The 13,327-nt window shown below is 37.4% G+C and overlaps 1 protein-coding gene across 1 annotated transcript in view; it reads left to right on the forward strand.

Annotated features, from left to right (window-relative positions):
- Positions 1–1,388: 1,388 nt before the first annotated feature.
- Positions 1,389–13,327, forward strand: part of ZNF804A (zinc finger protein 804A) — a 235,937-nt gene continuing 223,998 nt past the window's right edge. Inside the window, exon 1 of the mRNA XM_081937255.1 lies at positions 1,389–1,843. Coding sequence (XP_081793381.1) covers positions 1,733–1,843 — 111 coding nt within the window. The 5' untranslated portion in view covers positions 1,389–1,732. The remainder of the gene's footprint in view (positions 1,844–13,327) is intronic.

A 13,327-nucleotide genomic window follows, 5' to 3' on the forward strand; every position in this document is an offset into this window, starting at 1 on the left:
GCTGGCAAGAAAAGGCATTTTTTCGCAAAGCGAGCTCCGGCGAGCAGAACTCGTTATAGACTCGAGAAGCGGATCGTTGAGGGTTAACCCGGAGGAGGAGGCGGAGCGAGTCGGGGGCGGGGAAAAGAGGGCGCTGAAGAGGGCGGGGCGGTGAAACCCTATAAAAGAAGCCGTCGTGTGATAGTCGCGTGGTGGTGCTCCCAGTGAATGGGGCGCAGTGTTACGCTGCAAGCCTATTCGCGTGCGAATTGAATACCCCCCACCCCATCTATTACTGTATCTCGCGCTTCCTGGGACTGCCCCGCCCTCAGCTACCCGTGACATTTGGCTCTCCAGGGTTAAGATTTGACGTGAGGCGAACTCGGTCAAGCTCCTCAAGCGACGCTCTGTGGGAAGCAGACCCCAAAATAAAAAATAAAAATAATTTAAAAAAACACCCCCCCCTCTCTCTCTCGTTTGTCAGTCCTGGTTTTGGGATGGTGGAGATTGCTATACAGCACATTTCGCTTTTATTTATTTCTCCAAAAGGCAGCCCGTGTTGCAATTCTACGAGCAGGCAGTTTTTTAGAGCAAAACGCGCTGTGACTGCCTCAGCGTTCGGTTCTCAGGTAGACGGCTTCCGAACTGGGAGGCTCCATGTTGCTTTCGGGGATTATTTTTTTTTTAAATCCCTCTTCCTCATATTTCCATCTGGGCAGCTGCCTCCTTGTGCAAAACATATTTTAAAAAATTCCTTCACAGTCTCTCAAACCCTTGAAAAGGGACCCGGTGCGGCTTTTCCCCCAAACGAGGAGCTGGCAGGAGAGCTGCCCGCTTCCCCTTCCAAAGGGAAGGGAGCAGCTTGCAAATGTCACCTCGCTGGAAAAAGGGGAAATTCGCTGCCGCGGAGGGAAAGGCTTCCCTCCGCCAGCCAGCCAAAGACAAACGGTTGCTTTTCCCTTCTGTTCTGAGGGGAGGGGAGCCGAAGGCCACCTTCCCTTTTATACCTGGGCAACGGCGGCAGTCCCTGCTAGGATAAGGATGGGGGGAGTCCCCGGGGGGGTCCCCGCTCGGTTTCCCGCCCCGATTGCTCTTTCCCGCGGAGCGCTTGAGAAGTGTGTGTGTGTGTGTGTGTGTGTTTTCCTGAAAAGGGGGGAGGAGACGGCAGCGTGTGACAGATGCACTTTCCTGACAGCTCCCAGCTCAGCCTAGTGGCTCCCTGCCATTGGCTCAGTGCAATGGAGCGGCAAGGCTGTGCGCTATAATAGCGCCATGCCTGCGAGAGGCAGCAGCTCAGACTCCTTCAGCGAAGCCAGGGAAAGATGCTGCTAATGCCGCTGCCGCCGCCTCCCCCTTTTTCCTTTGGCTGCTGCGTGCTCTGCGCTGACGGAAAGAGACTGTGATGAATGCTCGCCGGCTCCTGCTGTAGCTAAGCTTGCCCGGCCTCTTGATCTGGCTCCCCGCCTTGAGAGAGAAAGAGAGAGAGAGAGAGAAAGGAAAGGGAGAGTTAGATTGCTGCCTCTGCTATTACCGCCGCTTTTACTTGGAGACAACAGCCGGAGGGAGAGCAGTGCATGCCTCTGTCTATAGCTTGGTTATTCCCCGGATCAACCAGCTCCTTCGCCGCTTCCTGGTCTCAGCCAAGCCGGCCAAGTCCAATCATCTATCCCACTCCGGGCGCCTTGCAGCCTGTGCCTGGTCTGGCGCCTTCGGGGTGTATGGAAACGGCGGCAGCCCGCGAGGCCGCTGCTCCATGGAGTGTTATTACATTGTCATCAGCTCCGCGCATCTCAGCAATGGGCACTTTCGCAACATCAAGGGAGTTTTCCGAGGTCCCCTCAGCAAAAACGGCAACAAAACTCTGGTAAGGTGTTTGTTTCCTCCCCTCCCCTCTGTCTCTCTCTCCCCCCCCCGCCCCAATTCCTCGCCGCCCCCTTTCGTCCTTTACATCTTCGTCTGGAGTACTCAAGATTCAGCACTCCCGAAAGCTGGACAGTTCAGAGCGGTGCGCTTTCCTAGAGAGAGTTTGGGTCGGTTTCTTGGAGATTTCTATTTTTCCTCCCCAAAGCACAAACCCCAAAAAAAAGAAGAAAAAGAAAATTGTTAGTTTGTACACGGGTTTTCCTCTCAGATTATTTCTGTTTCTATATATTCTTTCTAGATAGCACTTTGATTTGGGGGTAAGTGTAGGATAATCCAGTTAGTTTGTACACGGGTTTTCCTCTCAGATTATTTCTGTTTCCATATATTCTTTCTAGATAGCACTTTGATTTGGGGGTAAGTGTAGGATAATCCAGTGAACTCTTAAATGGCGTTGAAAGAAACACTTAGTCCATTCGTGCCCTCCTTACTCCTGAAAGGTAGCCTGCTGAACAAGCTGTAGTAAAGCTCTCTGGTGAAGACCTGACATTCTGGGTTTACTTTGGTGAACATCAACACCGTCCAGTTTGAATTTAAGGGGTCAAGGTATTCAGAGACTAAAGGAAAATAACACAATGAGTTTTGGGCCACATAATTATTCAAGAATTATGATGGGTGGAAGTTCGAAACATTCTCCCCCCTCCCCCCCCCATGGTTGGTCAGAATGGGAAGATTTAAAGCTGCTTCCGTATTTTCTCACAAGGGAATTATTTTGATGTTTGTTAAAGTGCTTTTAGGACTCTGCTTCCACATCCTATCATGGAGTCATTCTCTATAAAATATGGTGGGACTTCTGAGTGGATGTAATGTAATAAGACTATTGGTCTAACTCTCCTGAGATGGCCTGAAATCAGAATGGATGGAAGAGAACCCAATTTAAAGTGTGTGTGTGTGTGTGTGTGTGTGTGTGTGTGTGTGTGTGTGTGTGTGTCTGGGGATGTTGCCGACCATGTTGCCAGCCAAGTTCTTTGAAGTGTCCAGAACAATTGTAATTAGGGAAATAAATCCTCAAATCTCTCCCCCCCTCCCCAATAAAACACTTAGAGAGAAACTTCAATAGAACAGATATAGGGATTAAGTTGTGGACTTCAGAGGGGACAGATAAAACTCAGTAATTAAACATAAGTTCTGCCTTTGGAAGGAACCCAGTTCCATCATCTGCATAAAAACCCAGAGACCCATTGCTGACCCATTGCTGGCCAGAGGAAGCATTATGGAACTTATATATATATATATATATATATATATATATATATATATATATATATATATATATATATATATATATATATATATATATATATATATATATATATATATATATATATATATATATATATATATATATATATATATATATATATATATATATATATATATATATATATATATATATATATATATATATATATATATATATATATTAGAAGTTCCATAATGCGGGTACAGATTTGAAAGTAAGGTAGAACAATTTTGCTTTCTCATCACTTTTTCATTCTGAAAGTTTCTATAAGAAGAAACTATAGGGAAATGCAATGCATCTCTCACTTACAGGAAGGTTTCTATAAGATTTACTAGCATTTACTATATAAATACAATGATTAAGAAAGCTTGTGGTAAATTCTAAATAATTGTGAATAATATTAAAAAGTTTTGTGTGCGTCTGAATGATGTGTATGGTTTTTTGGACCCTAGATATTTCAATTGTTTTCCAGCGATGTTATCTACTTTAAATTATCTTTCACTCATGTTTTATCAAATGGGCAGAAATGAAATCTGTCAGGAGGACTGTGTGTATGTGTATGCATGTACATATGTATTAATTAATCAAAACTAAATGGTACAAAATGTGCCAAAATGACCATTAACTCTTAAGAGAAGCAATGGCAGGAATGATCCAGTATACATATTCTGCTGCATTTTGTAATACTCTACCTAATTTCATTTAGACTATGCCAAACTTGACCATCTTTAGTATCTCATTCATTCATTATGAAAGTATATGATTTGTACAATTAATACAACTCCATCTCTTTATGATTGCTATTATCCTGCACATAATGATTAAATAGGAGGCCCCTATAAAGACAGTGGTAAGTATTTCCTAGTAAATGTTCCAAGGTTAAGGTGAACTCAAACTCCAGGTATCTATTGATAAATTCAATAGAGGGTGAACTATTGTGACTATTATCATTAATTTATATGGAAATTATACTTCATACAATAATGGAGGTTTATGTCATTAAGCTGACATATGTGTGGATGTTATTCTAAAAGTTGTATTTGAATTCTTTTGAAATCTGTACAATGTCACATAGATCACATTCTAAACACATTTTTTTTCTCTCTGCAGAGCTAATGAAACTTCAGTATTCATTTGCTTTGGGCTTGCTTTGGGCATACTGGGAGCAATTTTATATTTTAAATATATTTAGCATATTTTTAGAAATGAAATCAATAATTGAATCCAAGAATATTGTTTTTCTGAATGTATCTAGGTTAATGCCTACATTTGACTTTGCATTGGATTTAAAAGCCTTAAAAGTTTATTGAATAAGGTATAGCAAACTTTTTGAAAGGTAATGGTAGTGAATTAATATAATCTAATATTCTCAAAAAGTAACAGAGAACAAATGTAATTTTATTTCACAAAGCTTGAAAGTGGTTAAAGTTATGGAATGCAGAAAATCTTATAAAGTATGAAGGATTTTCAGTGAGAAGAAATATATAAACTATGTAACTTTGAGAACACATTCTTTCTTCTATTTTATATAGTGGAACAAGTTTGGCTTAAAAAAATTTAAACCAAAATAAAAAATACAAAACTTGCCCAATAAATGAAAACATGAGATATATAAAAAATATATGCCTACATTTGCAAATTAAAATAAGATAAAAGCTTTGTTTGTTGTTTTAGATTAATCATATTCCATGAGGTTCATTTTAGAAGATACTTTTCATTTCATGTGAGGAAGAAAAAAGAATGTCTCTTGAGACAGTCCTTCTACTAAGGGGTTTGTTTACAAAAACTTTTATTACAAATAATTACAGATTTTAATATGTGCTCTGATCAATATAGAGCACTATTTTTTTAAAAAAAATAAAGCATTGTTTAAAGGTAAAATGTCTTAGAGTCAAACTCAACTCCCAGTAAACACATCCATGATGTTTCTTTGGCTCCAGTTGCAGTCGAAAATGAAGACTATGATTTGAAATTGTACCCCTAAAATAGACTGATAACCAGCATTAAAAACTCAAAGACAGTTTTAGGAAACACTTTTGTGAGACATGGATTATTTAGACAATTAGCCATTTTTTCAGAGTCTATGACGTAACTTCCATTACTAATGAATTTGGGCCTTAGATTTTACCTGAAGGGATTAAGGAATTCCACTCCACTGTGCATACATTGTGAAAGTGACTTACTCAAGCAGAAATACTTCATGACATCTGCACAATATAATCAATTTTAAACTGTCAGCACCACAATATTTTTCTGGTCAGCATCACAAATCAATACATTGCTAGAAAACATCAATATTGGAAGCACTAGTGTTAAGTTTATGTTTTAAAGAATAGTTTGAAAGGTAAGGAAAGGGCTCTCAGTAATTTTAAGTGAAAGTTTTTTTCTTTCCCGCCCCCCCTTTCCTTTTTCCTGGCTTGTATTTGTGTAATTTATTTCCTTGACCAAAAGGGGCCACTGCTGAGCAGTTTATCCCCTGCTCTTCAGCTCACTTTTTCTTCTTTTAAGCAATGTTGTTATGTATGTTGCGGTTCTTCAGAGTAAGAGATGTAAAGGAATGTGTTTGAATGGCTAAATTATTCTAGATTTTTTTAAAAAACATCATTCAAGTATTCTATAGTATCTTTCCCCCCAATCCTATAGGTAGATAGAAAGGCACATGATCCTGGAATTGATGGGTAAGTCCTGAAAATATAGTAGCCGAGCATTAGATACAAAGGGTAAAGCAAATATGCAAACATAGACATAACTATTTTTGAAAAGCATAACGTGAATAACACAAGAATTTCAACTCTCATAAGAAATAGACATGTTTGTATGGGGTGGTTGCAAGGTAGGGAACAAAGAAGCTGGTTGTGTAAGAGATAATACCTATAAGATTAATATGAAAGACATTTGAGACTAAAAAAAACTGCACTAAAAAAGCAATAGAGCTGAAAGAAAATACTTACAAAAAAGACTAAGATGAAAGAAGTAAAATTTCTAAGAACTCCATATTATATATGTTTACTCAGAAGTAAATATTGATTTCAATGAGACTTCTTGATAAGTGGGAATAGGTTTGTAGTCTGAAGGAGTATGATATTAAAGGATATTGTATACAAACTTTGGGTGTAGATAGTTTTTTGTTATAAGACTAGAGTTCTGTATTCATGTAACTTAGCAGGAAAGAAGAAGGAATGAATAGAATAGGATAGAATTTTTTATTGACCAAGTGTGGTTGGACACACAAGGGATTTGTCTTTGGTGCATATGCTCTCAATGTACATAAAGAAAAATAAAATACATTCATCAAGAATCATGAGATACAACACTTTCTGATAGTCATAGGTTACTAATAAGCAATCAAATTGTACTAGAAAACAAATAAAACAATATAAATTGTAAAGATACAAGCAACATGGTTATAGTCATAAGTGGGAAGAGATAGATACTAGGAAGGATGAGAAGAATAATAGTAATACAGTCTTACTAAATAATTTGACAGTGTTGTGGGAATTAGTTGTTTAGCAGAGTGATGGCATTTGGGAAAAAGCTGTCCTTGTGTCTAGTTGTTCTGGTGTGTTGTGCCCTTTAGCATCATTTTGAGGGTAGACGTTGAAACAATTTATGTCCAGGATGTGAGGAGTCTGTAGATATTTTCACAGCGTCTTTTTGACTTGTGCAGTATACAGGTCCTCAATGGAAGGCAAGTTGGTAGCAATTGTTTTTTTTTCCTGCAGTTCTAATTATCCATTGAAGTCTGTGTCTGTCTTGTTTGGCTGCAGAGCCGTACCAGATAGTTATAGAGGTGTAAATGACACTCTATAATCCCTCTGTAGAACTGAATCAGTTCTGCTCTTTGGGCAGAAGTAACATTGCTATTTACTGTGTCATTATTGACACTGTCTGCATATATAGCCAAGATATTGCAATGGAGTTTTGACTGGACAAATGTGCCACTCTCACCATCAAATGGGGGGAAATAGTGAAAACTATCACAAAGACAGCTTTACTTGGAAGAGCTTCCATTCTGCGGCAATATCTGCAACATCATCAAGCATCAACATCTGCCTATCTGAGATTTTTGGGAAAGATTCAAAAGGTGGATAAAAATGCCAAATCCAGCCTAAACATTTGGCTGATTGCATAACCAACCATATTCCCTAGGAATAAAATAATAACTAGAAATGTGTCAAGGGATTCCATTTTATAGAATCTTCCAAAACTTAAGGGTGATTTATAAAATAGAAAAAATGTATGGCATGAAATATAATTTGTGAAGAGAGCAGAATCAGAGTAACTGAACTTTTAAAGTTTCAAAACTCTTCCTGGCCATACTCTACATATCTTGTAGCTGTCCATTAATAGAGTAGACACATCAAATCTGGGCTAACAATCTCAGATTTCCCCATTTCCTGTTTTACATGCTAATTGAAATTACTAAATTTTGAAGTTAGACATTTTTGTATTGAGGACCAGGGCTTCTTCTTTTTCTTTTTTACAGAATAATGTCCTTTTATAAGGAAAACATTCTGACAGCAATTAATTAATTCCCTGGAAATTTAAGTTAGGATTGTTTTGCAGCTTTAAGACTTTTTTTTTAGATTCAATGAACTAGAATGATGGTAGTATTTAAAATTTCTTGTACCTTCCATAATTTGCCAATACTCACCTGAAGTATTTCTTAAAAGATTTGAGGGTAGATACAAGAATAGCAGTAGTACTTAGACTTATATACCACTTCACAGTGCTTTACAGCCTACTCTAAGAAATTTACAGAGTCAGCATATTGCCCCCAATAATTTGGGTCCTCATTTTACCCACCTTGGAAGAAAGGAGGGCTGAGTCAACCTTGAGTCTGGTGAGATTTGAACTGCCAAATTATAGGCAGCCGGCAGGCAGCAGAAGTAGCTTGCAGTACTGCACTCTAACCACTGCACCACCTTTCAAGAATGTCTTGAAAGCTTTAAAGTCCAGTTTTGCAATAGTTATCCCAGGTTTTATGTGGTCATGTTGTATTAAATATGTATATTAAAGTCATTCTTGCATGTATAAGAAAAACAATGCACCTCTGTGCTTATTGTTTATACATATTGTTGCACAGATGCAACCTATCTCTTGACACCAAACTTGTCTCTTCAAGTGCAGTCATTCATAGATATTAACTTGCTTGTAAAATCTGGCTGTCATTGAGAAGCACTGATTTCAAAAGATCAGGATGTGACAATTACAACAGCAGCTTTTGGATTATTATATAGAGAATATAACGACTCTTGGGAATAAGAAGTTGACTATTAGCCAACTGTATTTCCAGTTTGTTGTCTTTAATGGTTTAAGTGGGTGAGTTGCTTATGAAATATGGTGTTGTTTCCTTCACTAGAGCTGAGCTCACTAGATAATTAGATCTTTATGCTTTTGTCCAATATTGTTTTACTTAGTTGTACCCTTTGGTCTGGAGATTGTTGGAGTTGGGGAATCTTATGGCCTCCCAGATAGTACTGAAATCCAGTGTCCAACAGCTTTAACCAACACATGTGAGTGACATGTGTAAGGCCCATGTTCTCCATCTCTGCTTAAAACCTCCAAGGATTAAAAATGATTTAAAAAATCACAAGGAAAGTTTTCCTTGAAATCATTTTAAAAAACCATGTTTATTCTAGGGCAGGGGTGCCCAAACTTTTTGCAAGGAGGGCCAGATTTGGTGAGGTGAAAATGTGTGGGGCCGATCATTCAGCCTGACATTCTTTGAACCCTTAACATTAAATGCGAATTGACTACCGTATTTTTCGGAGTATAAGACGCACCAAGATTTTGAAGAGGAAAATTAAAAAAAAGTTTTTGCACTCTCCCAAAAATGGCCCATTTTTCATGAAAATGAGCCTTTTTTTTAAAGGGCATGAATAGCCTTTAAGAGGCTTCTAGAGTGCTCCTGGGGGCTAGGGGGGGCAAAGTTGGGCAAAAAATGGCCCATTTTTTGCTCATTTATGCCCTCCACAGCCCCCAGGAGCACTCTGAAAACCTCCTAAAGGCTATGCACAGCCATTTTGGTGAAGGGGGCAGAGTTTTGGGAGGCACAAAATGTTGTATTCAGTGTATAAGATGCACCCAGATTTTTAGCCTCTTTTTTGAGGGGAAAAAGATGCATCTTTATACTTCGAAAAATATGGTATTTTATGAAAGACTAAACAAATAACTCCAGTGGGGAGAAGAGGCTGCGGGCTGCTTGAAATTTGAAAAAGGGCCACATTTGGCCCCCGGGCCGCACTTTGGACATGCCTGTTCTAGGGTATGTTAAAAAATATTTCTGTTGATGCTTACTGTAGACTGCATACGTTTAAAGTAAATCCCCAAATGTCTACATATAATTCTTCTCAACAGTGGTCTGAATATCTGAATTGTATTAAACCCTCACATTAGCGTCTGACTTTAAGAGCAGTCCAGTTACATAAATGCAACATATTTTCATCAATTTACAGAATGCATGGCATATGCATAAACCAATTTTGCTGCTGCTATAAGAGTATCTCCGGCAACCAGTGAGGCTGGATTGAAGAAACATATTGCTTTTTGGTATCTGTTGGAGGTGGAAGTGAAAACCTTATGGAGTGTCAGCATATGTTGTTGGCAGCACAGTATGCAGTGTAATAAGGGGAAAGAACATAACACACTTTATGCTGACTGATTATTTCTTAACTGTTAATACAGATTTTGGGGGATTCCCATTTCTTTAGTCCTCTATGTATCATATACCAGGCTGAGGAAAATATATTTAAACAGGAATGTTTATACTTATTCGAATAGGGTAGGGGAAAATTTAAATAAAACAGAAAAGGAGTACTGTATATTTTTCCAGAAAATCCTGACATCTAAAATCCTTTGCATACTAAGGGTCTTGATTATAATTAAACTTGCTGAGGATGACACTGCATCTAGATTCATAAATCATTTTATTTTAAAAACAGATTTTATAATACTTAGATCTTCATAAAATATAAAGGATGCTTACATGGATTCATGTTTAAATATGTCCATAATCCAAATATAAATCTAATATTGCGTAAAAGGTACCGTTGATTTTGTTTCTCCATTCTGGCTGAACCTGAATCATATACAAAAACAGCAAATCGAAACAAGCATAAATAGCACAGTCACATAAGATGGAGACATATAGTTTTTTGGTTTCATGTATGATTGCTTTTTTTAATAACAGATAATATTTTTAAAATATAGTCAATTGAAATATAAATATGAGCAAATAAAAGGAAATGCTTGGTTGAATATGTAGGCTCCTGTGCCAAAGGAGAAAGACTCGGATTTCTGCATTCACCTTGAAGGTGTAAATTAAGTACAATGACATGAAATTGGCAAAGAGATGCTTCTTAAAGTAGAAATTTTTTTAGCTTGGTCATCAAAGTTATTCAGAATACTTCTGGCTTTGTTCTAATGAAGTCTACTTAGTGATACTTTCTCAATATTTTTATTGCTCTAAGATTCATGAAATTAATAACTTTTGTAAAATTAATAGAACTACATTAACATCATTTTTAGTTTAGGACAGCAATTAAAAAAAACCCAGCAGCAACTAACAGCAGATGGAGGGGAGGAATTTGATCTGAAGGAAGGACAGGAAAGTCCATCGATTTGCTGATTTCAAAGAAAAAATAATTAATGGGATCTCTAATACATACTATATATAGATAACTGATCCAATTCAGCTAGTACAGTAGATAGTTTTGTATATAGGAACTGCTGTCCATATGGGTATCCCAGTTCAGTATGGAAATCTCTGATGGAAGATGGACCATCCTGGTCTGAACCTGTTCTAAAGAGAGAATTGAACAACTTCTTATAGATTTGAGCCAGGATTTCAAATTTCCCATTCCCCCCAACAATGGATTATTACAATACAGGTAATCCTTGACTTGCAATAATTGATTTAGTGACAGTTCAGTGGAACAGCACTGAAAAAAGTGATTTATATCCATTTTTCACACGTATGGCCACTACAATACCCCATGGTCACAAGATAAAATTTAGACAATTGGCAACTGACTCATATTTATAATGGTTGGAGGATCCTGCAGTCATGTGATCACCTTTTGAGATCTTCTGACAAGCAACTTAACAACTGTGGCAAGAAAGGTTGTAAAATAGGATAAAACTGATTAAACAACTGTTTCACTTAGCAACTGAAATTTTGGGCTGGATTGTGGTCATAAATTGAGGATTATCTTTATTAACAATTGAAAGGGATTCATTTCAGCAGCACTATCCCCCTCATGCTGTGGGCTGGGAGCTAAAGCAGGAATAATATTTGCCTAGAATAGATCTAGTTTATGAATTTATCACTGATGTGAAATTTAAACCAGAATTTCTCATCCTTATAATAATAATTCACTTTTGACTTTTTTCCATAATGATACAGTGGTTAAGGAGACAAGCATCTTTCCAGCTGGATCATTCATTAGCAATAAAGCTCTATCATTCAAAAACAAAACTATTTCTTGTATTATTATGCCACTTTTTAGTCACTGTTAGTTTTTCACTCCCTTGATTAAAAATAAATATTAATAATTAATGTAGATATTTTTCTTTTCTCTTTATCTTTAAACCTAGACCATGTCTGACATTTTAATGAAGTGAAATCTAACCCTTTTATTGTCTTGGGTACAATTGGCAGTAACTTCTTCTATATAAAAATAAGCAGTAGGTGTGATTGTGTAAATGCTATGAGTCAGGGTCAAAGGTGAATAGTATGTGCAAAAAGATTAACAAAGAAAACAATCTAATTTAGATGGAACATTTTACAGTGGCGTTAATGAAGTGCAACAAGTAGTTTCTCCTTTGACATCTTTTCATTCTTTATTTCTATCTTATTTTTGTACTGCGAAAGAAATTTTAGAGACCTTTTTTCAGTAAAAGGACAAGAGAAATTAGGAGATGACTTTACTTTAATTAAAAAAAACAGAATATTGCATGCTTTTGATTATAAGTACTGTCCTCTTGTGATGGCGCCATGTCACTTATAAAAGGGAATTAGGACCTATGATAGGCCTGTAAGCTGTCAGTTATTTCCTGCTAACAGACGTATTGGTTCTAGGGACTTGCATAACATAGTTGGATGAGAAGTTGAAGTCCTGAGAGTCACTGTTGCATGCCATTCAACCCGCTACTTCATGACATGTACAAATTTATAGAACTAATGATATGTTCCTGCCAAATCACCTTTGTTTTCTTCAGACTTTCTCTACTCCGCACTTCCATCAGATGAACGGATGTCCTAGTATATAGGATGCTCTCCTGCAGGAGATACGTGTGTTCTCTAAGCTATTGTTAAATTTTTTTTAGATAAAATATCTAGGGAGTTTCCTTTGTAACATTCATAACTATAACATTTTATTCTAGAAGTTCTGTTGTTGTTGTTAGTTGTGAAGTCATGTCAAACCCATCACAACCCCATGAACAACATTCCCCCAGGCCTTCCTGTCCTCTACCATCCTCTGGAGTCCATTTAAGCTCATGCCTACTGCTTTGATGGCTCCATCCAGCCATCTCATTCTCTGTCATCCCCTTCTTCTTTTGCCCTCAGTCTTTCAGAAGTTCTATAGTCCAGTTTATAATAGCAGTTTGACATTCGGGGATAGCTCCATATCACCAAAAGTTCTTGAAGTATAGTATGGGAGGGAAAAGAGGCTAGCTAGAGAATGCTGTGTTTGGGTTTAAGTAGAGAAATAATAAAACAAACTCAGTAACAGACCCATGAATTTGAAGAGGGGAATTCTGAACTAAAATAGATGAAGCATTCAAGTTTTACCTATTTGTTGAAGTCTGCTCATTTACACTTGATGCTAGAAATGACTTTTTGACATGATGATATTTTAATGTCAATACTTAGATAAAGAAGGCTTTACCCTCTGATCTGGCTAACTTGGAGTTCAGTGGGTTTCAAAGGGAGGAAGGTATTTTTGCAAGCAAAGCCAGCTTTTAGAAAGTTGCTGACAATGAAAGCTTAGAAATACATTTCAGTTCATTGAGACTGCTCAAAGGAGAGTAATATTCTTTTGCCCCTTGGATACTGCTAGAAATTGTAGACCTATAATTCTAAAGTTTTGCACACTAATTTCTTGTTAAATTGATTCCATTGCCTTGTAAATTATAAATTAAAATCATGTCAAGGAGAATTTCTCATCATTTTTGAATCAC

Source organism: Natrix helvetica, assembly GCF_964273705.1.
Source record: "Natrix helvetica genome assembly, chromosome: 1".
Classification (NCBI taxonomy): Eukaryota; Metazoa; Chordata; class Lepidosauria; order Squamata; family Natricidae; genus Natrix; species Natrix helvetica.